The 27,181-nt window shown below is 38.6% G+C and overlaps 1 protein-coding gene across 1 annotated transcript; it reads right to left on the minus strand.

Moving 5' to 3' along the window:
• Positions 1-417: 417 nt before the first annotated feature.
• On the minus strand, positions 418-27,181 carry GALNT8 (polypeptide N-acetylgalactosaminyltransferase 8). Its single transcript, XM_044679620.1, has 13 exons — positions 26,940-27,181; positions 24,716-24,882; positions 23,393-23,576; positions 22,517-22,705; positions 21,985-22,099; positions 19,984-20,169; positions 15,956-16,093; positions 15,114-15,209; positions 13,167-13,334; positions 2,900-3,032; positions 2,679-2,784; positions 1,859-1,860; positions 418-650 (listed from the first exon to the last, which is right to left on the minus strand). The coding sequence occupies exons 1-13, from the start codon at positions 27,179-27,181 to the stop codon at positions 418-420; spliced, it is 1,959 nt and encodes a 652-aa protein (XP_044535555.1).

Genomic DNA, 27,181 nt, shown 5'->3' on the forward strand with positions numbered 1-27,181 from the left:
CCGCAGACACTCAGCTATGTGACCCGGACAGTTATTTTATCTTCTGCCAGTGAGATAATATTCAGAAAGTGCTCTGTAAACCTTAAAGCACAATGTAAATGCTAGCTATTATTATTGTATCATTAGTCTCTCACAATATCCTTGTCTTCATCTTGAAAAATGAGATACAAATATTACTCTGCCTCCCAAACCCCATTGTCTCATCCTTTACCTTTTTGCATGCCATATTCAAATTTCTTTCCCATCCCAAATCAGTACCCTTACTTAAAATTTTCATTCATTCATTAAGGAAAAAAAAAGCTCAAAAAAAAAAAAGCTCCTGAGATGTTATGACTTTAATCCTGTCTCATCTGGCACTTTTAGGGTCTGGAATAGACCGAAGGAAGGATAACTGATCACTGAAGAAAACATTGTAACCTAATTTGAAGAAGAGTTTCTGGGCTTGGTTCTGCTGTCCTCAGTCAGCCCTTTGCCCCAGTATCTGAGAAGAACTGAGTCAGTGAAGAGATTCCTCTGGCTTTTGTCTGGTGCCTCCTCTTCTTTCATGAAATTCCAAGGTTGGGGGACAGTCTTCTTTTCATCCTTCAGCATCATTGGCTCCTCTTTCTGCTTCACTTTGGGTTGTTTTATGGACTGTAATGTGGAGTCATCTATGCATGATAAGGGGAGAAGGGAAGGAGGGAGGAGAGAAAGGAAAGAAAACATTTCAATAGAACCCTGACCATCTGGGCATCTTTTTCTACACACTATGTCCCTGGGGCTTCCTTAGAGATGTCTGGGTCTTATAGGATATAAAATAGGGCAATACACTAGCACTGACCAGATATTCCCTCTCAAATAGATCCCATGGCCTTTCTAGAAAGACTCCTTCATCTACCAGTTCCATTAATCAATCCATCAATATTTATTAAGTACCCACTTTGTGCCAGACCCTGTGCTAAGTGCCAAGAATATAAATATAATAAATGAATCAAGTTCTATTCATATGGAATTTCATCCTTTCTGATTCCTTCAAAACCTTGGTAGGTCTTTGGCCTTTCAAGGTTTTTTCTACTATTTTAAATAAGCCTTCCATCACGTGTTAGAGTTTCTTGCAAGGTGAATGTGATTTTTCTCCCAGGGATGTTTGCCTTTTAATGAGAATTTCTGAAGATACAATGTTTTAACCCCAAAGAATGTTTCTCTAACAGAACATCAGGGAGAACCATGATAGGACTGGAGAGAGATGTTTGGGAATGGTCTTTCCTTAATCCAAGTAAATCACTGTGGTCAAGGTATCCCCACAATGGAAAACAAAAACAAAAACTAGGAAACAGGCACTGCCTCTGATGTTGGCCAAGGTCCTGTTCTGTTTGCTAGTGCTGCTACCATCTACTCTTAGTGCTTCAAAAAGTCATAGATGTGGCCCTGGCAACAATTGGTGGCCCAGAAGACAGAAGATCCTCACACTGGCCTCAGACATTTGCCAATGTGTGACCCTGGGCAAAGCACTTAACTTCTGTTGCTGTCTTAAGTTTCTCAACTATAAAATGGGGATCATAATAACCTCCAAGTTTTATTGTGAGGATCAAATGAAATATTTGTAGAACATTTAGCACAGTACCTAGCACATAGTAGGCACTTAAGTGCCTCTTCCCTTCCCTTCTTTTTCATTCTAAGATCCTTTGGGCTCTGTAGTATAGTAAGAGCTCAAATCTTGTCTCAAGGGCACACAGAATCATCACTTGACCTCTTTGTAACTCACTCTTCTCAACTGTAAAATCTTCCCAAGTGAGGGGGTTAGATTTAATGGCTTCTAAGGTCCCTTTAAGCTCTAAATCAGTGGTCCTTCACATCTCTGGCTCTTTGCCTTAGCCACTGCTAGCCAACTCTTCCTCAGTTCTGCTGCTCTCAGTCATCACTGAGGAGGGGAAAGGGAAAGAGGACAGGCTAAAGTTACCACATCATCACATCACTAACACATAACCACTTTCCTCTTTCTTCAAATTTCTCCAATCAAAGTTTTTTAAATGCTTGCTTTGTGCAAAACACACAGGGAAGAAGCAAAGATTAAACGCCACTTCTCATGCTCTCTTTATTCACTGAGCTTAAAATTTTTTAAAAATCTGTTTTTAATTTATTCTATATTTTTTCCTGCTTTCTCTCCCCCTTCTGCTCTGGGCCATCCAAAACCCCGATCCCACTTATATGAAGTACCCTTCATCTACAACTTAAATTGCTTCTTCCTGCCCATGTTAGTACTTTTTGTATCACAAACAGCAAAAATATGGAAAGTTCCTGTTTATGTAGGATAGAGACATATATTGAAGCAATATTTTTAATTGAGTAACCAAGGAATGAAAATATATCTTTGCACATATTTTTAAAGTATCTCAGGCCTCATTCCCTCAGTATAAACTATTGCCACCCTATCTCATTTCTTTTCTCTTTTAAACCCTTTCTTTCTATCATATTAACAACTTTAAAGACAGAAAGGCAAGGGCGAGACAGATGGGGTTAAGTAACTTGTCTGGGGTCACACAGGTAGAAAGTTTCTGAATCTAGATTTGAATTCAGGTCCTCTCAGCTCCAGACTTGGTTTTCTATCCACGATGCCACCAGCTGCCCCTGTACTAGCTCATTTCTTAAGGATGGTACTTTGCAATATGCTGTGCTCCCAAGGGCTACAGGGGATAAACCTACCCTGATCATTCAAAGTTTCATTCTTTGTTCTGGCCCATGAAGAAGTAAGTAAGGGATTCTTCCAGGCTCCAGATCTGTCCATCATCAGTGCATAACCAATCTTTTTGATAAAAAACAAGAAGATAATATGGAAGGTAAAAACCAGAACCAGCTTGATGTGTAAGTGTTTGAGCAATCTTCTCTTTAGCACCATCTTCTATCTACTTATATCTACCTCCCCCAAACTGACTCAGCTCCCCTATAGTGCAAGGAGGAAGCAGCAAGGTCTGGGGGAGGGTCTTCTTTGGAGAAGTTTTGGCAAAGACTATGTTGGCACCCACTGCACTGTGACCTGTAGGGAGTTGTGTCTCCTGTTCAAGAAAACCAAAATAACACAGGTTTTTTTCTGGGGTTACGTCAAGTTATATAACTTGCTGGGGCACATTCTCAAGCACCGCTGACCAAGCAGGCATACCTGGCGGCACAGGGATTCAGAAATCATATTAATCCAGCAGTGGGGGGTGGGGGAAAGGAGGGAGGTGGTAGAGATGGCCTCACACTGGTTGGCTGAGACTCATTTTTCCCCTTGGCATGAAGAGTCAATTGGAGGATGCCTCTAGCAGAGATTATCATGCATAAGACCACACATGAAGAAGGTTGAAACTAGGGTGAAATGAGAATTTTTCCCTCCATAAGCACTTGTCTTCTGGACCTTAGGACTTCTCCAACTTCTGATGGAGGGTAACCAAGTGGATTTTGTCTCTCCAGATGATATGCTTCAGGAGAATTGTCTTGATGTTCTTGTCTCTCTCACGGTATAAAGAAAAAGGTTAAATTTGCAGACAAGAAGACCTGAATTCAAGCCCTTCATAATTCCCACAGTTACCCTCCATCAGCTCCTTGAGGGCATATGGACCAATCACCAATGTCAATGGAAATGCGTTAAGAAAAAATTCCCCTGAATAACCACATCCTATACATGTATTAACTGCCAGAAGACTATGTCACTGTGGGCCATTCTATTACCTCAATTTATAGACATTTATTAAGTACCTTCTACCTTCCAGGCACTGTGCCAAGCACTGAGGATACAAAAAGAAACAAAGGACAGTTCCTGCCCTCAAGGAGCTCAGAGTCTAATGGGAGAGACAACATAAAAACAAATATATACCAAGCAAGTGGTATAAAGGAAACAAATAATAGAGGGAAAGCACTAGAAATAAGAAGGGTTGAGGAAGGTTTCCTGTAAAAGAAGGGATTTTAGTTAGAACTTCAAGGAATCTAGAGAGGTCAGTAGGTAAATGGAGGAGAGAGAGAGTGTCAGGAATGGGGGATAACCAGAGAAAATTCCTGGAGCAAGAGATGGATGTCTTATTTGTGGAATGACCAGAAGGCCAGGATCACAGGTTCAAAGAGTAAGATGTAGAAAGACTGGTAAAGTAGGAGAGGGCTAGGTTATGAAGGACTTTGAATGTTAAATAGAGAATTTTGCATTTGATCCTAGTGGCTGTAGGAAGGTGCTGGAGTTTATAGAGTAAGGGAATGACTTGGGTGCACCTATGCTTTAGGAGAAGCATTTTAATAGCTTATGGGTGGTTTAGAGAACAAAGAGACTTGAGCCAGTGGCAGTGGCAGTACCAGAAAATAGAAGGGGGAATATCTGAAAAACATTGCAAAAGTAAAATTGATAGCCCTTAGCAACAGATTGGATATATTGGAGGATCAAAAATAGTAATTGTTTGTTGTCTTGTATGTTGTCTTATGGGGAAACTCTTATGGGTAATTTAAATATTAGATAATGGTGAGAATGGAAGAATCAAATGAGGATTTTTTTAAGGATGAGGAAGAAGGGAATCAACTAGTAGACAGGGAGAGATTGAAAATAAGTGATACTATAGGGATGACAGAGGAAGTAATCTTGGCAGAGGAGGAGACAGGATAGAATGGGATAATGAAAGAGTGGTTAGACTTGACCAGACAGAAGGCCACTTCATCTGGTGAGTTAGAAGGAAGGAGGAGAAGATAATGGCAGAAGTGAATCAATTAATAGACAGGGAGAGATTGAGATCATTCTCCATGAGCTCCCTCTTCTCCTTTCTGATATTTTAGAATTCAGATGCTTTCTCTCTCTTCCTCTGCAAGGATGGGTCTGATATAGTTTATATATAAAAGTTTTATATAGATTATACCCATATTTTCATGCCATACTTCATTTATAATTATTAGTGAAGGGAGAGGGGAAAGGGGCTGGAAGGGGCCAATACAGGAAGGGATTTGGGATGGTATGGGCGGAGAGTTCTCAGTGACAGGGGTGATGAAGGGGGCACAAAGACATCTTTGGTATATATATTTTGGAGTATAATAGCACATTTTTTAGTATGATAACAAATATGAACTAATCCATTCCAATACTTGAGAATGCAATAATGGTACAGATGAGTAACACCAGCAAGTGCCTAATGATTACATGTAACAGTGACTGGTACTAAAATAGCTCAATCAGAGATAATGAGTCTGGGATCAAGGATAGAAGCTTTGCGATGAGAGATATCAGGTCTGAAACCAGACATGTTGACTCAAAGCCCAAGGATTTTTGGCTAGCTCATCCCAGAGAGACTGTGAGAACTGGTATGGAATGAACCAGAGGAAGTGGAAACCAAATTCAATCGACTATTCCAAGGCTGAGAGAGATCTGACTCCCGCGATCACTTTAGCCAAGCTATAATTTTTCAAAAACAAGAGACTTCAGATGACTTCAGATCACAAAGAGAGTCTTTTTCTCCAAATCACTCTGAGTCCCAAGTAAATAGAATCAATCTTACACATTTTCATCACATACAGAAAAGCGACTCTATCAGGATATCAGGATAGTTAATCATGATAATTGATACAATGTGTACATATAAAATTACATCTTATTTATTTATATTTAATAGTACTTTTCTGGAGGTGAACACCTATCAGATTGGCAAAAAATGATAAAAGGAAAAATATATGCGAATGTTTTATTAAATATTATCACTGTTAAAATTCCCTTAAAAGAACACCAGCCACTTTAATGGTCCTAGGGCAATTACTGGACAACTCAGACATCAGGGAAGCAAGGAGCCTGCCTTAGGTTGGATGAGAACTGTCTTCCCAGGGAGGCTTATTTCAGCTCTGAATCCAGACCACATATTTGTGGCCTTTTTCCTCCAAAGAGCAAAATATTGTAAAAAACAAACCATTTTTAAAAACTTAAGAACTCAGAACAACACATTGATTAAACCGTGATTCCAAAGGAACAATGATGAAGAATACTACCCACCTCCAAACAGAGATGTGATGGATTAATAAGCAGAATGAGACACATATTGTTACCTATGGACAATATAAGAATTTCTTTTACTTGATATGTGCCTATTGTTATGAGTTCCATACCCCATCCACTCCACCACTTTGGGTGAGAAAGGGAAAAGAGTAAAAATTAATTCTTGATCATTGACCATTTTCTTAAACTTAAAAGCTTCCGGCTCACAGTCTATCTCCATCCCAATTCCTCCACTTATATAATATGTGAGCATATCAATATGTAGGATCCATGAAACAGCTCTTTTCTCTATGTTTTCATGATACTTCTCTCTCTCCATTCTCCTCCTACCTATCTGACTGCTCCTTCTTGGACTCCTTGCCTGGGTCTTCCTCCAGGTCATACTCACTAACTATATGTGACCCCCAAGGGCCTGGTCTGGGTGTTCTTTTCTGTCCATCCTGTCTCGTTTTGTGATATCAGCTCCCATGGGATCATTCATCATCTCTGTGTAGATGATTCTCAGATTTATTTGTCCAGCTCTAACCTCTCTCTTGACCTCCAGCTTTGTGTCACAAAAATGCCCTGAATTGGATCAAACCCTTCCCTCTTCTTGGTTTCCCTTTTTCAATTGAGGACAGCACCATTTTGTCGGTCATCCAGGATGGCAAACTAAGTGTCATCCTTGATTCCATACTCTCATTCACCCCATATATCTCATCTGTTGTTAAATTTTCCTTTTTCTATCTTCGTAACTATCTCATACATGTCTCCTTTCTACCCATGCAGCCTGACTATCCTGGCTCAAGTCCTCTTTCCAGGACTATTGTTGTAATAGCCTTATTTTTGCTTTCCTAGTCTCAAGCCTTTCCCCATTCTAGAAAGTCTATCTTCCACTCAGCTGTCAAAGTGATTTTCCTTAATCATTGGTCTGACCATGTCACCTTCCTACTCAATAAACTCCTGTGATTCCTGATCACCTTCAGAATCAGATATAAAATCTTCTGTTTAATATTCTAAAGTTCTTCACTCCATGGTTCATTCCTACCTTCCCAAAATGCTTTCACTTTACTCCCATCCAGCTACACTGTTGCTGACCTTGAATGTGACCCTTCATCTTTTGACTCAGTGCATTTTCTTTGGTATGTTCCCCATTCCTGAAATGATCTCATTCTTCACCTCCCCTTCCTGGCTTCTCTGACTTCTTTCAAGATCACTTTCCCCCTCCAGAAGGATTAAGATACCTGTATCTATCATGTTAGGAAGGGGAGGTGATACTGGGCAAAATTCACAGTGGACTTCCCCATGAAAGCAGTGGTGATGAGCAGCAGCAGCCTTAGGAACATCAGGGCCACAGTGAAACTTTAAGCTAGTCACCAATCTGAATTACAGGTCAGTATCATCTATAATAAGGAATGGGTTGAGTAGGAAGGAGACATACAAAGACCTCAAGATTTAGGTAACTCTGTGCCATGGACAGAAAAAATAAGGACTCAAGAGGGTTAAGTGGAGCTCTATCCAAAAGCAGTCTGTCCTTATCAGATAAGTGTTCCTGAATGGGTCAGTCAGTTCTCAGAAGCTACTGGACCAGAGAGCTCTCCCACTCTTTCTTAGGTAACCTTAATTTATCTTCAACACAGGCCCTGGGAAGTGGGACCCCAATCCAGCATTCAGAGGCATGATGACAAAGCTCTTCTTTAGCGTAAATAAATCTCTTAACTTTAAGGTGGGAGAAGGACAATTTGTTACTTGGAGGCAGGGAGAGAAATTATACAGGATAGGGAGGCACCAAGTAGAAGCAGCTACCTTGTCCTTAGTTAGAGGAACTATATGTTCCTGCGTCCAGCACAACATGGAATCATGACCCCCATTCTAGATTGGCAATAAGCCAGACTATGTTCAATATCTACCATTTTTTAAATAGTTGTTTAGTTGTCTAGTTCAGCAAAGGGCATATACAGCCTCTCTATTAAAGCTATAAGAACCAAAAATCCTTTCTAGATTGGGGCAAAGTAAATCCCTTTTTTGTCAACTGTTCAAGGAGTTATGAGTACTTTTTGCCATAGATAAGGCTTTCAAATTGATAGAAAACTTATGGGATAGTATCCAAACCTGAGGGGAAATGTGTTATGGCAAAAAGTAATAGCAATTGGCCCCATTGTATTCAGGAACACTCTTGAAGTGGAATCAGATTTGGAGACAAGGAGATTTGAGTGTGGCTCCTGAAATATGGGATAGGGAGACAACCAATGCCAGTCAATGGGCATGCTAGCAGAATAGGACCACAGTGACTAGAAATAATAACATTCCAGCCTCACCCAAGCCAAATCCTGTAAAACACCCACCACCCACCTTATTGGAACATAAGGGATTATTGGACACCGGCAACCAGTTTACTACCATTACCAATAGACCACCAGTTTCTGTGGAGGATTTTAGAGGAAAGACTACTGAGAGAAAGGGGAATCATGAACAGTCTTGGGAACTGGTACCTGTACAGCACTAATGATGTGTTGTGAGTTAGCACTAAACAATACTGAATCGGTGTTATTAATGCCTTTTTCTATATTTTGGTGGCTGAAAGTAGAGTCATTTTCATCTAGAGGAGAGTTAAGTTTCAGAGAGATTTCACTAAAGAGCATTCTTTTCATCTGCTCTCTTCACTCAAATTCACAAGGGCAAAAGTAAGTTGTATACTGTCCATGTCTGTAGTACAGTGGGTCATTTATATTTAGAGTACCATCCTTGTTCTTAGAGGAAAAGAAATATTGAAATGTAATTGAAGAGCATGTTTTCAAATCAACATCTAGGAAGAGGAATGGGGAAAAGACCCGGAGGAAGTCTATTTTCTGATCCAATCCATTTAAGGGTTTACTATGTGTTTTCCAAGATCAACCCTATAGAGGCTGATCAAAAATATATATATATATGTATATATGTATATATGTGTGTATGTGTGTATGTGTATATATATATATATGCATATATATATTTAGTTTTTTCCTGGAAATTTTTCTTAGAAATCAGGTTGATGCCACCAGCCAAATGTCTATGTCTGGTAAATGTTATGAAGACCAACCAGAATAACAGAATTCCAAGGAATTATCTCAAGTACCATCTTATCTAACCCATATCTGAATAAGAATATACTCTGTAACATACATGTCAAGGCATTGTCTGACCTTGGCTTGATCACATCTTTAATAAAGAGGAACCCATCACCTCTCAAGGCAAACTGTTCTACTCTGTGAGAATTATAATTTTATAGTTGAAGTTTTTGGTTGCATAAAACATAGCCCTAAAAACTTCCTGCTTGCCACAAAACTAATATCTACCAGTATTTCCCTACATGAGGTGTTTTTGTATACCTGCTCCTTCCCATCAGTTAGAGGAGTTAGTTTTTCCTGAAAGGAGACAAAGCAGTCTCAGAGACCTGATTGGCCCTCATTCCCCTGGGAAGCTTTCTGCTCCCTGGGTATCTAAAGGAAGAAAAACTCCCACTCCCCGGGGTGAGTTTGGAGTCCTTTGGACTTGGTATGTACCTAAGACTACATAAGTAGCCACACTTTGCCCTGATGTCCTGCTGACCATATACATTTCTGTAAAGGGTAGATGAGGGCTGCTGAATTTAGGGTTTTCTGAAATCAAGAGAAACACTGAGATTTCTTCAGGGATTCCCCTGATTTTTGAAAAGAAAGTAAAAGGACCCAAACCCTCACATGGAACAAGACTGACCCAGGAGTCTGAGTAAGTAAGCAGGAGAAGACAAAAAGAAAAGCAGAAAGAACAAATATAGCCTATGTGAACTCAATACACCTAGCAGAATCCCAAGAACAGCTTTTACACTCTTCTTCTATGGCTCCACTTTCCCAATTGAAGCAATAATTTCACAGAATATCACATTTCAACAAGTTTCTAATAATACCTGGAATTAACCATATATGGTATTCTTTGGAATTTTACAAAAACAAAGTATAACTATTTATTCTTGACCCTCTTTCCTCATCCTTCTTCCTCAGTTCCCATCCAAAACTGCTCTTCCATATCCCATTTATAGCTATGACGTTCATTTTCAATTATGCTAATGTCAAAACTTTTATTCCCATATACAGGATGGAGTCCCACTTAGTACAAGTTTGAAAGTAGACCATCTTCTCATTGCAGGGATATGTATCCTCAGATCCAAGGTCCCTCGTGTTGTCACCAGCCATTTCCATTCTTACTGAGGGTACTTGAGATCCCCCAATTTCTGACTGTATGTTGGATTGTCCATCTTTGTCCAGTGCATTTCTGGAGGATAAGGATATGGGAACCTGGGGAATGCTTACTGACTTCTAAGCACCGATTAGTGTCCTTATTGGTGATAGAGGCTCCCTGGATAAGAAGACACAAGAGGAATAGTTTTGAAATTTGAAAGCTCAGTCTTCATGTACCGGCAGTTCCAACTCTCCTCTTCCTGGAGCTATGGTTAGGATTGCGCTTGGAAGAAACTCTCACATTCTCTAATTTATTTGTTATTTATTGTTATATTTATTATTTATTACAGCACAATATATAATATTTATTAATATAATTAATCATATCAGTAATTATTAATTAAATATTTATGTTATGAAAGTACAAGTAATTAATTATTAAGTATTAATTAAATATTAAGTTTTTTATTAAGATAATACATTATTTAAGAAAAGATTCAAAGGGGGAAGCTAGGTGGCTCAGTGGATAGTCAATTGGGTTTGGAAATGGGAGATCCTGGGTTCAGATCTGACATCACACATTTCTAGTAGTGTGATCCTGGGCAAGTCACTTACCCCCAATTGCCTATCCCTTACCATTCTTCTGACTTAGAACCAGTACATAGTATTGATTCTAAAAGAGAAAATAAGGGTTTTTTAAAAATCCAAAAGAACTAAGTAGAGGAGTTTATATTTTATCTTAGAGGCCAGTCAACTCAAGTTGATGGAATATGGAAGTGACGTGGTCAGATCTCCAGTTAAGAGACATTTCTTTGGCAGCTGTTTAGAGAATTAGACTAGAATGTGGAGAGACCTGAGCCATGGAGACCCTCCGTCAGGGTGTTTCAGGAGTAGGTCAGTGGCGCTGAGGGCTTAAGCTAAGGCGATTATTGGGTGACTAGAAAGAACAGTTCAGATAAGAGATACTATGGAAGTAGAAGTGTTCCATTTAGGCAATTCATTATCTATGTTGGGTGATGGAGTATGGAGAGTGGAGATTAGGAAACTGGAAGATTGGAAGAACGATGGACTTTCAACGGAAATATGGAGGTTGGGAAGAAGGGAGGGTTTGAGAGGCAAGACTATGTTTGGTTTTGAATATGATGAATTTGAGATACTGAGGAGACATCCCTTCTGTCCAACAGACAGCTAATGATATGAGACTGAAGCTCAGGAAAAAAGCTTGTGTGTGTGTGTGTGTGTGTGTGTGTGTGTGTGTGTGTGTGTAATACTGTGAGGATATATACTATATATACACTATATAATATATTATATAAAACATAATTTTCTGTATGCAAAAAAATAAATAAATGACTTGACTCAACCCCCACCAAAAATACATATGTATATATATGTGTATATGTATGTATGTGTATATATATATATATGTATATAAATAAACATAAATACTATACTATACTAGGTGGCACAGTGGATAGAATGATGGGTCTGGAGACAAGAAGATTCATCTTCCTGAGTTCAAATCTAGCCTCAGACATACTTACTAGTTGCCTGATCCTGGACAAGTCACTTAAACCCCATTTGCTTCATTTTCTTTACCTGTAAAATGACCTAGAAAAGGAAATGCCCAACTTCTTCAGAATCTTTGCTAAGAAAACCTCAAAAATGGGGGAAGCACAGGCATTGCACATGTTTTTTAGTGCATTATTGGTTATGCTACTTTTTTCCTTTTCTTTTTTCTATTTAAAAATACTATTTGTTATGTGAAGGGGCTCTCTGGGAATAAGAGGAAATTTAGAAATTTTTAGAAAATAATAATTATAACATAAAAAGAAAAGATATCAATGAAATATTTTAAAAAAACATTCCTATTACTATATTTCTACTTAAACGTATCTTCTCATACCTAGATTATTTAAAGTCTCCTAACTATTTCCACACACCCCATCACCATTATTTTCTCTTTCTAATCCAATCTACACATACCTAATTATTCTCCTTAAAAGGGATTTTATCAAAACACTCAAAAACTGCTTTAAAACCATCAATAATTTCTTATGTTCTACATATCACATCTAAACTTCTTGTCTGGGCATACAGATAAGATATTATAGATATCCCCATAGGCCTTAAGGGAACGGCACCCCTGAGATCTGGAAAATCCATATAAAAATTTTTGGCCCTTCCATTGTACCAGAGAAGTCTGAATTTTGTCTTTTTCTTTTATGGAGTATTTATAGCACCTTACTGTAAAATTTGGTTTTTGATTGTGAACTACATATAGGTCATTGTACGAAAAAGTTTTATTTTTTAGAGACCTTCTGTCTCTAGTCTTGGCTTTCTAACCACTGAGCCACCTAGCTGTCCCCATCAAAAGACATTCTAAAAAAATAGCCTTTCAAATTCCTTACTGGTACTCACCATTAGCCTATGGAAGCATAGTTCTTTTACTACAAATTTAAGTTTAAGAAAAAAAATTGTTCATTTATGTTACTAAACAGTAAAATACATACCGTGCAGGTAATATTATGCACAATAGTACATAAGTATTAGTTACTAAACTTCTTAAGTTTAGTAGATTTCTAGCATTTTTAGTCATTTATTATTATTAATTATAATATTGTTTATTATATTATATTTAATATATTTATATTACATGTAAATATGTAATATAAACTATAGTATTTAGTACATTTCTAGCATTTTTGAGTCATTTGCTGGTTTTTGTGGTTTTTTTGCAAATTTAATTTTTTACTTAGTTCAACTTTAAAAAAGAAATTATATATATTTCTGTTATGAATAGATAAAATATGTTGATATTATATACTACTATACATATAATTTATGTATTTCCAAATTTTTTAACTTTCTCTATGTCATCCGGGGACTTTCATGTGTTATCTGCAGCTTCTGAAAAACTCCCCCAAATTCTCATTTAGTTTCTTTCGCTGACCCATGATATATTGAAGCTGTGCCAGGGAAAATCACAAATGTGGAAGGGATATCTGTATTTTAATTACCTGCTTAAAATTCCAATACATGTTTAGCTTTCTCAGTGTTGCATCTTGGCATGACACTAATTCTGGCTTCCATCCTTCTCCAGGGTCTGTCAGGCATCTGTCATTGGAATATATGTCTGCATGGAGCGGTCCAACATACAGCTCTCCAGTCAAGTGGTAGTAGACAAACTGAAAAGAAAGAGGATATGTCCTTCAGTAGAAAACATGCAATCTGGACAAAGAATACAGACACTGCTATTAGGAAACCATAACGGATTTGCCTATTCCATTCTGGGCTTCTCTCACAGCCCACCTTCTACTATCAAACCCTAGCTAATTCCCCCCCAAAAAAGAGGGGGGGAAGCTGTGACAGAGGTCTGAGTTTTCTTATTAAACTGAACACACAACAGGAAAGAATAATGGCAGCTTGGTGGCATAGCGGATAGAGCACTGGCCCTGGAGTCAGGAGGATCCAAGTTCAAATTTGGCCTTAGATACTTACTAGCTTTGTGGCACTGGGGAAGTCACTTAACTCTGTTTGCCTCAGTTTCCTCCTCTGTAAAATGAACTGGAGAAGAAATGGCAAACCACATCGGTATCTTTGCTATTAAAACCTCAAATGGGATCACCAAAAGTCAGATATTCCCAGGGCCTCGCACAGGACGTGGCACGAAGTATGTAATTCTGTGACACAATAAATGCCGACTAAAGTAAATTGGCTAAACAACAAAATGAAAAGAGCAACATTTCCTTAGACTAAACATGGAAAGTATATAGTGTGAACTATGTGACTTCCACTCTGGCAACCCTTCCATCTGTGCTCTTGATCTCTATGGAGACCTGTTGTTCACACTTATTTCTTGTTTTTTTCTCTTCTCTTGGTCTGTACGCTTCTCTAGACTAAAAGACCAAGATGACCTCCCCTTCCTGTTAGGGAAGTGAAGAAGTGAACTCGTCAAATAAAGGCAATCGGAGGAGAAAGGAGAAATTGGAGTGAAAAGCGTTGAGAATCAGCAAGATGAGAAGAAGGGAGTTAGATCGATTCCTGGAGCTCTAAGTGACAAACATTGTAATGAAATAGAGAAAGCAAACTGTCATTAATGTAGAATTCTAGGGCTTACATCGATTGGATGGAGAAGCTAGGAGTCTGAAGAGAGCCCAGTTTGTTCCAACTTCATTCCCCCATATTCTCTCATCTCACTGACATGCCATTGCCACTAACCCTTATGTCACATTTCATTCCACCATGGATCTGAGAAAATCACTGTGTCATGGACATTTCCTGAGAGAATCTGGAGGAGAGCTCCATTCATTCCCTAAGCCTTGGCCAAATGCTTACTCTGTGCAAAGCACTATGGTCAATGCACAGATATAGAGCTATCAAACTCATCCTGGGTCAGAAGGGAATCGGACGTGAGAGTGAATCAATTCTTTTTTCAATTTGTTATATCTTGCTGACCCCACACCATCTGTGTGTGTCGCCTCCTATACTCAAACACCTAGACATAAAGGATGCCAACAGGGACAACTCACCATTGCTCTGTTGCCACACATATACTGTCCTCTCTTTTACTTTCCACCTCTTATTTAGGGAACCATAATCAATCAATATTCACATTCCTACTCAGAGAGAAAGACGATTTATCGCCCTAAAGTTCTACCCACAGTGCCTAGGACTGACCGTGAATACCTATTCCCTTCCCTGGTCACTGGCTCCCTGATGCTGGTTCTTTCTTCCAAGGAGCACAGGGACTGCCTCACTTTTGTATTTATATCCCTAGTGCCTAGCACAGGACCTGGCACATATTACGGCACAATAAATTCTGTCTGACCTAGCGATTTCCTTCACCCTGAATATTCTCCTCCCAAACCAAACCCCTGAACCTCTACAGAACCCAAGTGTGCTTACAAGGGGCTGAGCCATAACAGACCACAACCTGTTGTGAGAATCCCATCTATGAAGAATACCTGTTTTCTGTAACCATTGCAATTATGCATGGCTGGGGTATTTCCTTCGATGTTTCCCTGGTCCATGCAGATCATTTCATTCACAGAATTTTTCATCTGTAGGAGTAAAAAAATGCCACTCCTGGTGAGCAAAGACAGAGGGAAAGAGGTGCGTAATATCTACCAAGGGTTTGCCTTCTCACAGTGGTAAGATGGAATTTAGTTAAAAGAAAGCAGAGATGTGGGAGTCCAGAAAGTATTTTCTAGTCATTGAGAAAAAGACAAGTTCATAGAGTCGTACTGGTTTGGTGCTTCCAGATCCTGAGAACATTGACTTGTCTCCAGCTCTAGACCCTAAATGGATTCTTGGGAGTGTGTGTGTGTGTGTGTGTGTGTGTGTGTGTGTGTGTGTGTGTGTGTTTAAAATCAGATGATTGTATTTTTTTTTGTTGTTTTGTTTTTGTTATTTGAAATTTTTTATTTAATTAATTAATTTAGAATACTTTTCCATGGTTACATGATTCACGTTCTTTCCTTCCCCTCCCACACCTCTCCCATAGCCAATGCGCAATTCCACTGCATTTTACATGTGTCACTGATGATTGTATTTCTTAAACAAATAGGTTGGTTAGTTGCGATACCGAAAAGAAAAGATGGAGGTTTAGGGTAAAAACAGGAGATAAAATACAAGGGCATGGCATTCTTACAAAAGAAAGGGAATCCTGGTTATGGGGTCAATAGAGTGATGAAAACTGGGGAGAAACTTTAAAAAGTAGGTAAAGAAAATGAATTAAATGACAAAGGATCCCAGAAAGAAAAAGAAAAATGAAAAAAGAAAAGAAATGGGGACTTTGGGTACTTACAGCTCCATAGCCAACAATGTTCTGAATTGGCATCAGAACTGGGTAAACATTTCTGAGGTACCAGTCAAAACTTTTACACTTCAGTTTCTTGCGGAGTTCTATCCAGGAAGACACCACTCCAAAATCCATTCCATGACTCTGCAAAGAAAGCGTATGCTTTAGGGACCTACCTATGCCTTCGATCACTTTCAGGATTACTGGCCATTCCTGAAGCTGAATGAGTATTTGTTCAGGGATGTGAGCAACCTTCACATTCTGGAGTTTTCTTGAAAAGAGAGTAGCAGCAGAAACTTGAACCCTTGAAATTTGTGTCATATTACTTGATATCATAAATATTTGCTAGAATTGCTATGTGAAGGCTATCATATGCTTGCCATAAAGCTTCATGCCTCACAACTGATGAAAAAGCCCATTTTCTACAGGTCACTCCATTGGAAACAGTTAGGATTTCATTCATAAATAAGATAAGTCTATATTCTCACATGTTTAGAAAGGCAACTGGTTTATCCTGGATTCTGGAACCATAATTAACAAATTGTTATTGGGTTGTTTTTTTTTAACTTCTTCCTCTCTTCCTCTTTCCTTCTTCTAGTACTTACCAACTAAATCCACCCAGATAAACACAATATCCTTGGCCAGTGAAGTTTATACTTTCTTGCATGCAACAAACTCATTACAACTCATTGATCCCTGTTATTAAAAGGGAAACAATATTCTTCACTCCTCAGTGCCACTTCTAGACTTTAGCTCTAGCCCATCATTCAGCAAACTCTTTTTCATGGAAGTTTTGTCCAAATTTATTTCTGAATCCGGATCTTGGTGGCCATTATCAACTGACATCCAGGACATGCTCTATCTTTTTACAGTGACTTTTGTGCCTGTTTTATAGGCTAGCTCAATATCCCAACTCCTGCTCTCATACTAGGAAGCTTCAATATATATATTGATTTTCCCTAAAATTTTATTGGGAACTTTCTCTTTTCCTTTTATCCTTACCTCACATCTCTCTGATGTCTTCCTCCACTAACTCCTCTTTCAATTTTGACTTACACAGAGATGGCCCTTCTCCTTTCCAAGGCAATCTCTCTACGTACATCCTTGATCTTATTCCCTCCCAAATTTTCCAGCAGATTGCCCCCATTATCATATCCAGTCTCTACATAATCTTCAATTTTTCTCTGCAAATTAATTCCTTTCCTGCTGCTTAGAAACACTACCATGTTTTTTAGAGGGAAAAAACCTCTATTTAAATTCTACCATCCCTGCTAGCTATAATCCTATATCTCTTTTCCCAAGTCAGCTAATTCCTTGAAAAAGCCATATAATACTCAGTGTCTCCACTTATTTTCTATTCATTTTCTTTTTTAAAAAAATTTAAAACCTAATAGGGATTAAGTATCTTGCCCAGGGTCACACAGGCAGGAAATGCCAGTGGTCAGATTTGAACCCAGGACCTCCCTTTTCCAGGCATGGCTCTCTATCCACTGAGACACTTAGCTGCCCCGTCCACTCACTTTCTTGCAAAGTCTCTGAAATCTAACTTTCAGCTTCACAATTCAACTGAAACTGCTTTCTCAAAAGTTATCAGTGATCTCTTGTTTGCTGCTCTTAGTCTTTTCACAATTCTCATCCTTCTTGACACCTCCAAAGTCTTTGACATTATCGATTACCTTTGGATGTTATGTCTAGTTTTTTACAACATTGCTCCCTTTTAGTTCTTCTCTTACCTGTTTGGTTTTTCTCAGTCTCCTTTACTGGATTTTCACAACCAACTATTAGACATTCCACGTTAGACACTAGATGTCCCATAAGCATCTCAAATGCAACATGTTCAAAATAGAACTCGTTATCTTTATCACAAAATCCATCCCTCTTCTGAACCTCTTTATTGCTGTCAAAGGCATCATCCTCAAGTTTCCTCAGGTTTATCATTTCAGTATCATCTTCAACTCCTTATCTTCACTCTCACTAATCCAATTCATTGCCAAATCTTATTTCCTTCTCTAAAATATCTCCTGGATCCATCCCCTTCTTTCCACTCACACTACTATCCCCCTAGTTCAGATCCTCATCACTTGGACTACTGAAATAAGCCAATAACTGACCTCCCTGCCTCAAGTCTCTCCACACTCCAATCCATTTGCACAACCCACTGATTTTTTCCTAAAGGACAGATATGACTGTATCATTCAATAAACTCTACTAGTTGCCCATTATCTCAAGAATCCATTTTAAACCTCTTTTTGGCATTTAAAGTTCCCCACCACTTAATCGTTTCCTATTTTTAAAGTCTTCTTAGACTTTGTGCTCTTCCACATACTCTAAGGCAAAGCCAGACAGGTCTACTCAATGTTTCTCCCGTGTCCATGCTTTTCCTCTAGCTGTCCTGGAATCCTCTCTCTTCACCTCTACTCCTAGAAGTCCCAACTTCCTTCAATATTCAACTCAAATGTTACCTTCCATTGGAGCCCTTTACTGGCTCCCCTTTCTCCTAGCTGCTAGTGACTTTCCTCCTCTGTTTACCTTCTACCACTCTATCGTTATATTCCATGTCTGCCATTTTTATGTGCATGTCATCTCCTCAGTTAGAATGGAAGCTCCTTAAGCACAGGGACTGTTTTTACTTGTATTCTCTATGCTATGCCTAGTTTATCTTTGTCTTTGCTTATAATAAATGCATAATAATTCCTTTCTGAATGATGGAAGGATGGATCGATACCATCATGGATATCCATACCATGCACTGATACTTTTGATATAGCCAATTCAATTCAATCTTCTTAGGACTTAATAAAGGGGTAAGAGAGCAAAGCATGATTGTGGAGCCCAGAAATTCCAGTCTCAAGTTACGTTAGCAAGCATACATTAAAGTAGTCGGTCAAAAAATCCCAAGCATCTCTTCATAACCCTTTTTTAAATTTTTTTTTGTCCTTAAAAATTCTATTAGTTTTATGAAGTTTTATTTATTTAGTTTTATGAGTTCCTTAGAAAAGAGAAGAGAAGGATGTTGGAGAAAACTATTTTTAAAAATCCATAAAAGCAAGTTTTTAAAACTGGCCACCATGTATCATATTACCAAACCAAAATTAGTATTTGTTTTTAAAGATGAATGTCATTAGCTACATAATTAAATTCACTGCACTTCCTCATTTCTGAATTTCTGAGTGTGACCATTCTTGAAAAATAAGGACACTATAGAGGAGTCCATGAATTTGGATTTTTAAAATATATTTTTGTAACTTTTGATATGATTAGTTTTCTTTGTCATCCTGTGTATTTTATTTATGATTTAAAAACATTATCCTGAGTAATCCATAGATTTCACTAGATTTCCAAAAGGGTCTATGATACAAAAAATGTCAAGACATTCCCCCTACTACAAAGGAAGAAAAGAAGGCTCCTCTGGTTGAGAAGAGTATACTGCATGTACTGTAGCTGAATAAGTAAAATTTAAACAATACGCCCATTATGATCCACTACATTTCAGGTTGTATAGAGAATTTTGAAAAAGAAGTAAAAGTCATTTTAAAGGTGGGCACTTTAACATATTCCCCTCAACACTTTAACCTATAATAGATAGAATTCCTAGCTACTCAAGTTCCTTGCTCTCCTCTCAATTCCAGCTTTCCCCCCTACCAGATCCTTCCCAGGATCTTCCCTTTTATCAAGGAATTGTTTACATCATAGTACTCTGAATATGATGAAGGGGAAAACAGGTTAACTTCGTAAGATTACTGATAATACTACACACTATTGAAAATGACAATTAACTAGCACCAGCTTGCTTCAAATACAAATACAGACACTGAGAAGCTGTTATTTCTACATATCAGCCATTAGCCAAGGGAAGATGGAGCTTGCCTCTGAACCCTTGAGAGGGTTGGTACCTTGTCACATATAAGTGTGAAATCTGTTGTTCTATCAGATGGCTCTCTGGGAGGAGGACTATCCCCCACGAGTCTTCTTTATGTCCTTCCCTTCTCCCTCCCACTCTGCTTTTCCCTTCTCGTTTGAATTCCACAACGAACCTCCAGAGGTAGATTCCAAGCTAAGTAGACCATGTACTTGTACTTATCCATCCAGACTTCAGCCACTTGAAGAGCGCTGTATTTCATGAGTGGTAAAATCATCAGAGGAGAGGGTTCAATGGTTTGTTGAAGATGAGCAATCCGAGAACATGGTAAAATCTCAATTTTCCCTCCACATTGCCATACCTGCATGCAAAAAAGGAGGCATTTATCCATGTTACGTCTGGTAAAAATGCAAAATATATCGGCCTAAACAAGGTTTTTGGGTTTTTTTGAGTACCATTTGGTTTTTAAAGATCTCATTTAAGTTCCACCATTAAGCCTTATCTTGAGATACTTTCCTGGAATAACCCATACTATTAATCTTTTTCCTATCATTCACCTAGCTCTTGAAAGCTCATCTCTTGCAGGGAACATTTTTCTCACTGATCAGAAAAGAGGTCCCTTTTGATCCCTCCCAGTAACAGGATGAAGGAATCAAAAATATCAATAATCACATGAAAAAAATGCTCTAAATCCCTCCTGATTAGAAAAATGCAAATCAAAACAACTCTGAATTACCACCCCACACCTAGCAGTTTGGCCAATATGACGGTAAAGGAAAACAATAAATGTTGGCGGAGATGTTCCGAAATTGGGACACTAATGCATTGTTGGTGGAATTGAGAATTGATCCAACCATTCTGGGAGACAATTTGGGATTATGCCCAAAGGGCTTCAAAATAATGCCTGCCCTTTGATCCAGCAATACCACTACTATTCATTGTCACTTGGAGTATGTCATCATTTTGGCCATAGTTTGGGGCATACTAGGTTCCCCAACAGCCTTACCATCCATCCTCATCAAGAATACCCTGAAATTTTTAAAAACCTGGTGTAATGGTATATTTTAGACAGCTATGAACATTGAAAAGGGGAAATACCAGAGAAGTTTTCATAGTCACATAATATTAGAGACAGTACTAAAAGTAAGGCTCTTGACTCACAACCCTGTATGCTTTCCATTAGATTGCATTGTTTTTCAATGAAAATCTGCTCATTGATTGGCTTATTCTCTAGATGACAAGATATATAATGACAAGATAATCAAATATACAAAAACAGCTTCACTGTCCCTTGGTGCTTTTTGTCCACAATTTTCCTTTCCTTTGACTAAGTATACATGTGAAAGACTAAGTGAAAGAAAACAGGCTTTTGTTTTTCTAGTTAGGTGGCTCCAAGACCTTCCACAGATAGCTTTTAGGCAGATGTTCATTGTGTCTGTAGAATCTAAACTTAGGAAAAGAGGCAGAAGAATGAAATATTGATCTCCTATTAAGTTTTACCTCAGTCTCTTTCTACCACTCAGTGGTATTATTTAAAATTTCATTAAGCTGTAAGACTCCTACACATGAAATCCCATCTCTAGCTTCTTTCCCAGAGCATTGGTCTGGGAAATATCAAATTTGTCATTTCTATTCTAGAAAGTATTTTAGCCCATTTCTAAATTCCATCTATCTCCAAACCCTCTCACCTTTAATTCCATATTTGATGGTTACTTAACATCTCCAGACCTTCCTGAATTTTTTTATCTATAAAATGAGAGCATTGGACTAGAGGACCTCTTAAGTTCCTTTCAGATCTCAATCTGTGATACCTTAGTCCTAAATTTGATTCAACAAATATTTCTGTGCCTCCAATAGAACAAGATACTGGGTTAGTGGGTTTCCAGTCATATGATTTACAGATCTAGATGAAATAACAAAATGCACATGGAAAAATAAAAAAAATACTAAGGAAAAATATAATGAAAAGTCAACTTGGAGAAGCAGAACTTAAATACCATAAAATGGTAATTATCAAAGCCATCTAATAGTTAACTCACTTTTAAAAGAGTGAAACAGATTACACAAAACTGCATCCAAGTGTACATTACAGAATGCTATTTGAGAAATCAAATCACAGGTTGATCCCTGTCAAACTGCAGTTATAACAAAAACTGAAAGAACAGCAGAAATATACCCTCAGGCTCAGTTCTGTTTTTTCTGCTCCATAGAACAGCATCCCAGTATCCAGAGACCCAATCTCCTCTAAGAATGTTCTGCTCGCAGCAAAGAAATCCATGATGGTAGGACTCCTGCATGAACACACAATTGAAGAGTTACCACTAACTTCTCTGCTAAGAAGTGGGAAGGTTGGGGTTTAGGTGTAAAGGAGAAAGTCAATATTATTGCACTAAGAAATTTATAAGGATTGTATTTTATTGACAGAGGACCTAAAGGGAGATCTAGATAAACAGATCCAGCTTTACAACCTTAAGAACCCGGGATAGACTAAACTAGAAAATCAAAACCCTGGAAACCTTCTGCCTGAGTTGGTCCATAAGTGATCTTAAAGGCTCCACGTAATTGGATGATTTCTGGTGGTTCATGTTACATCTATCTCAAGTTATTGTAAGGACACTCATCTAATAAGAAGGAAACCTAAAGCCAAACTTAGCATTTCTCCCTCCCAGAGGTGTAGGACCTTCCTTTTGCAAACTCTCCAGACTTACTTTATTGGTATAATGTCATCTTTCAAGTTGACTGACAAGTAGTCATAGTGACCGAATAGTCTCCAGTTAAACCCAATGGAAGTCAGGGGATACTGCTCCACTTCCAAGGTGTTAGAAAGAATTTTGTCAATTGTGGGTGACACGACCACAGTGTGGTCTTTCTGGATCCGAGCTAAGATGGGCTCTGCCCTAGGACAGTATCAGAGAGAAACTTTATATTATAGTAGGAAACGCCAGTGAGACACAGTAAGGACTGTAACAGATATCTAAAGTCCTCCCTTTTGTACTTTATCCCACCATGCAGTGTCAGAATATCCAGCCAACCTGCTAACAAGCCCACAAGGGTGACTCAGGAACCTCTGAATCCGTAGGGCAAGAGTTTGGATCAGGACCAAGGAACGCCTGAGAATCCCTCTGCCACACACTGAGGATTCTCACCAAACTCAAGATGAATTCTAAATCAGATACTCCCAAGGGTGAGACATCTTTCTGTTTTTCTATCACTGGTAATATCTTCATTATCAACCATCAAGTAGCCATCTTCTAGCTACTTGAGATAAAAGGGCAAGTGATTTTTCCCTGTCCAACTCAGACTCAGTAAAAGCAACAGACCATGGAAAAGCACTTAGTCTTGTGGAGTAGATCCGGAGAAGTGTTTCTCTAAATTCCAGGGTTCTTCCATGACTAGCTCAGGGATCATGAACCATTCTTATGTATAAATTCAAATTTGATTCAGGGAAAGGATAAGGAATATCATCGTCACTTTACATTGGAGACATCACTGCTCTTCCATCTCTACCGTGTCCTATACATGAAGCAGTGTAACACTTAATGACTTCTCTTTCCTATAGGCAAGTGTCAACCCATAGCACTTACCACTCAACATTCACTTCAGTGTGACCATCCAAGAAGACAACTACATCTGCCGTGGCAGCTTGACCCCCCGAGAGGCGAGCAGAAACGATTCCTTTCCTCTTGGTGTGACGGATCAGTGTCAGTAGCCCAGAGTACTTGAGGTTGTAAAGCTGGATCTGTTTGTCTAGATCTTCCTTTAGGTCCTCTGTCAACAAAACACAATCCTTCTAAAGTTTCTTAGTGCAATAATGTTAATTCAGCAAACAACCATGGTTATACAACTTGCATATTGCAAGCTAAGCTAATTCTCATGATACCAAGCCATTAAATACAAGTTCTACTGTTTAACCTTCTCTATGCCTTCTACATCGACCAAAGGAAGTTCAGTCCCGACAATTCTATACTGATGTGCATATATGTAACTCTATCCTCTTCTTCTAGGTTGGTTTGGGGAGGTGGCTCTGGATAATAATATTTTCTCCCCTACCAACTCCAACCTCCATCTTGTAACCTAATGGAAAGGTTCTTATTCATTCTTATTTCAGAAAAAAGGAGTCAAATCCATGGACTTCCCAGCGGTTTTGACCTGGGGGTAAGTTGGAATAATATTCCCAAGAGCTAACAATATAGAATCTCCCCTGTTCAAGTTGCTATGGTCAATGAGTGATTTATTGATCTATGAGAAGACTCATCAGGACTAAAGACTGTTCATGTGTTTTATTACTTAGTGGAGAAGCTAAATATACAGTGATTAATTATAGGCCATTGTTTAGAAACTTATTTTTTTGAATCAGCTAGATGATGCAGTACATAGAGTAGAGAAAACACAACTTCCAAATCCTGCCTTGGCTACTTACTAAGTCTATGACCTTGGTCAAGTCACTTGAGCTCTCCCAGTTTCAGTTTATTCATTTGTAAAATGGGAATTATCACAGCATTGGCCTCACACAGTTCTTGCGAAGATCAAATGAGATAATTCATGAAATATTTTGCAAACTTTAAAGTGCTATATAAATCCTAGTTGTTATTTTTTTAAGTCCTCTTATTTTTTGTCTTAGAATCAATACTAAGTATTCATTCCAAGGCAGAAAAGTGTTAAGGGCTAGGAAAATGTAGTTAAGTGACTTACCCAGGGTTACACATCTAGGAAGTACCTGAGGCCAAATTTGAACTCTGGACCTCCCATTTCCAGGCTTGGCTCTCTGTCCATTGAGTCACCTAGTTGCCATCTAGCTGTTAAGTCGGCTCTGTCATACAGTCACATCGGCATTCTGTCTCTTCAGCATTCTCTATTAGCTATTTAGTTAGTCAGTCCAGCCCTTCCCAAAGGCAACGTTCACTTACCATTTGAACTAAAATCGTCCACTAGGATGAGCTCTTTCAGCAGGTGAGAAGGGGTCCTATTGATGATACTGGTAATGGCTCTCTGTAAAACAGACAGAGCTTCATCCCCAAATGTGATAACAACACTGAGGGTTGGGAGTTGTAGGGGATACTTCTTATTAAGACACCTGTAAGAGACCTAGTTATTTTTATGTAATTTGGAAGAGACATTTCCAAAATTCATTCATCTCATTCATCCCCCTCAATTAAAGGTGTGATTGAAGAATATCTCAATTATACAAGACAGATGACTAATCCCCAAGCATTTCTGCAGAGGAGATTCAAACAGTGACAGTCAAGGAATTTTTCTATATATATTTTTTGCTAATCTAAATCTTTCTGATCACAAGAGAGACATTATTAGGACTTCAAAGGTTATTTTCAATTGGATGTCCTGTGACCTCTTCAAATTCAATATCTCCCAAATAGGGTTCCCCTTCTTAGCTCCTGGAATCAGCTCCACTCCCAAATTCCTTACTTTGTCAATGGTACTATTATTTTCCTAGTCTTCCAGATTTAAAACCATAAAGAAAGACATCTGTGATTTCTCCCTCTAGTCATCAAATCTTCATGGATTTTCCTTTAGTCTGTCCTGTCCTCCTCCTTTCTCCTGGCAATAACCTACTTTGTTTCTCATACCTTTACTCCAGGATTAATGCAATAACTAGCCCACTAATTTGCCTTCCTCAGGTCTCTCTCCCCATTAATCCATACTGAATGAAATAACCAAATTAAACTTTCTGGAGTACTGCTTTCATTATCTCACTTCTCAGAAAAAGAATCCACCAAAACTTTCCAACAAAGTATAGGATGAGATTCAAGCTTCTTAGGGAGGTGCATCAATTCATTTTAACAAATATTTCTTAAATAACTCTTCTGTGTGAAGTTCTGTGGGGAGAGTATAGGAGAATATTGGGAATAAAGAAATGAAATAACACTGCCTTTGCCCTAAAGGAGATGATAGTCCTATGGGAGAAATAAAGCATGTACAGAAATGACCATGCTATAAGCTTAGTACAGTGTCGAATACATAAAAAAACATATAAGGTGTTTTTAAATGGTTTATTCCTAGCTGTATGACCCTGGACAAGTTACTTAATCCCCATTGTCTAGCCCTTACCACTCATCTGCCTTGGAACAGATACTTGGTTTTGATTCTAAGACAGAAGGTAAGGGAGTTTGTTTTTTTAAGGCTTCTTGACTAACTGATATAAGAAAGCAAGCTATAATTATAAAGGAAAGATCCAGAGTTCTTGGGAGCTAGGAGAGGCTGAGCAGGAAAAAATTTAGTTGGGTACCCTGGAAACAATAGAAAGAGAAAAAAAGGGGGGAAAAGAGGAAGAAAGACTAGAAGAAAGAGAAGGGAAGACTGGAGATAGGAGAAGGGAAGTATAGGAGAAAGGAAGACTGGGGAAAGGAGAAAAGAAAAGTAGGAGAAGGGAAGACTAGAGGTAGGAGTAGGGAAGAATGAGAGAAGGGAAGACTGGAGGTAGGAGAAGGGAAAAGTAGGAGAAGGGAAGACTGGAGGTAGGAGAAGGGAAAAGTAGGAGAAGGGAAGACTGGGGAAAGGAGAAGGGAAGAATGGGAGAAGGGAAGACTAGAAGTAGGAGTAGGGAAGAATGGGAGAAGGAAGACTAGAGGTAGGAGTAGGGAAGAATGAGAGAAGGGAAGACTGGAGATGGAGAAGGGAAAAGTAGGAGAAGGGAAGACTGGGGAAAGGAGAAGGGAAGAATGGGAGAAGGAGAAGGGAAGACTAGAAAGGAAGGATTTAAATTAGGTTAGATATCAAAGTGAAGCTACCAAAAAAATTATCTAAAAGAAAAGAAGGCTGAGATATTGCAAGGGAGCTCAATTCCTTTATCTGTAAAATGGAAAACAGAAATAGTGGGAAGGAAAGCTGGATCTGATCCTCTCAAAGATCTCATTCTACTCTAAAATGTCTTTCAATTCATGAATTTTCTGCACATTTCCCACTTGCTGTGGAATTTTTAATGGGTCTTTGAGCTTATGTAAACCTTAATTTCCTCTTCTCTAAAATAGAAAACAAAACCTCTCTAGGATAACCAGAGGCCCCCTGCCACTCGACTTGTTCTTCAGAGCATGTTCTTTACTCCCCCAGAAGTTTAACCCCTAATTAAAAAGAGGCTTTTTGGGGCTGAGTAGACCAGCACCATTTCTACTGTACCGGAGAGGACGAGTGTCTGGAATGGATCGATTCAAAGGCAGGTGGTCACTGAGGTAAACATTGTAGCCATACATAGAGAAGAGTACCAAGGCCTGGATCTGCTGGGCCTTAGTCAGGTCTTCACCCCATTTTTGGAAAAAAGTTGACTGTAGGAAAACTTTCTTCTGGAGCTTGTGATGTATTCTGTTTTTCAGGAATGCTGAAGAATTATTCCCTCTATCCTCCACTTTCACTGGAGTCAT

The sequence above is a fragment of the Gracilinanus agilis genome, chromosome 5, assembly GCF_016433145.1.
Source record: "Gracilinanus agilis isolate LMUSP501 chromosome 5, AgileGrace, whole genome shotgun sequence".
Classification (NCBI taxonomy): domain Eukaryota; kingdom Metazoa; phylum Chordata; class Mammalia; order Didelphimorphia; family Didelphidae; genus Gracilinanus; species Gracilinanus agilis.

What these genes read in the sequence shown, in the direction of transcription:
- GALNT8 (XM_044679620.1), bottom strand. Translation starts at nt 27,181, where the DNA reads ATGACTCCAGTGAAAGTGGAGGATAGAGGGAATAATTCTTCAGCATTC. An exon ending in GCAATGGTTACAGAAAACAG is followed by an intron (nt 13,335 to 15,113) that starts GTATTCTTCATA and finishes CTTTCTTTTCAG; the next exon opens with TTTGTCTACTACCACTTGAC. An exon ending in GGAGCTGAGTCAGTTTGGGG is followed by an intron (nt 2,785 to 2,899) that starts GAGGTAGATATA and finishes TTTTTATCAAAA; the next exon opens with AGATTGGTTATGCACTGATG.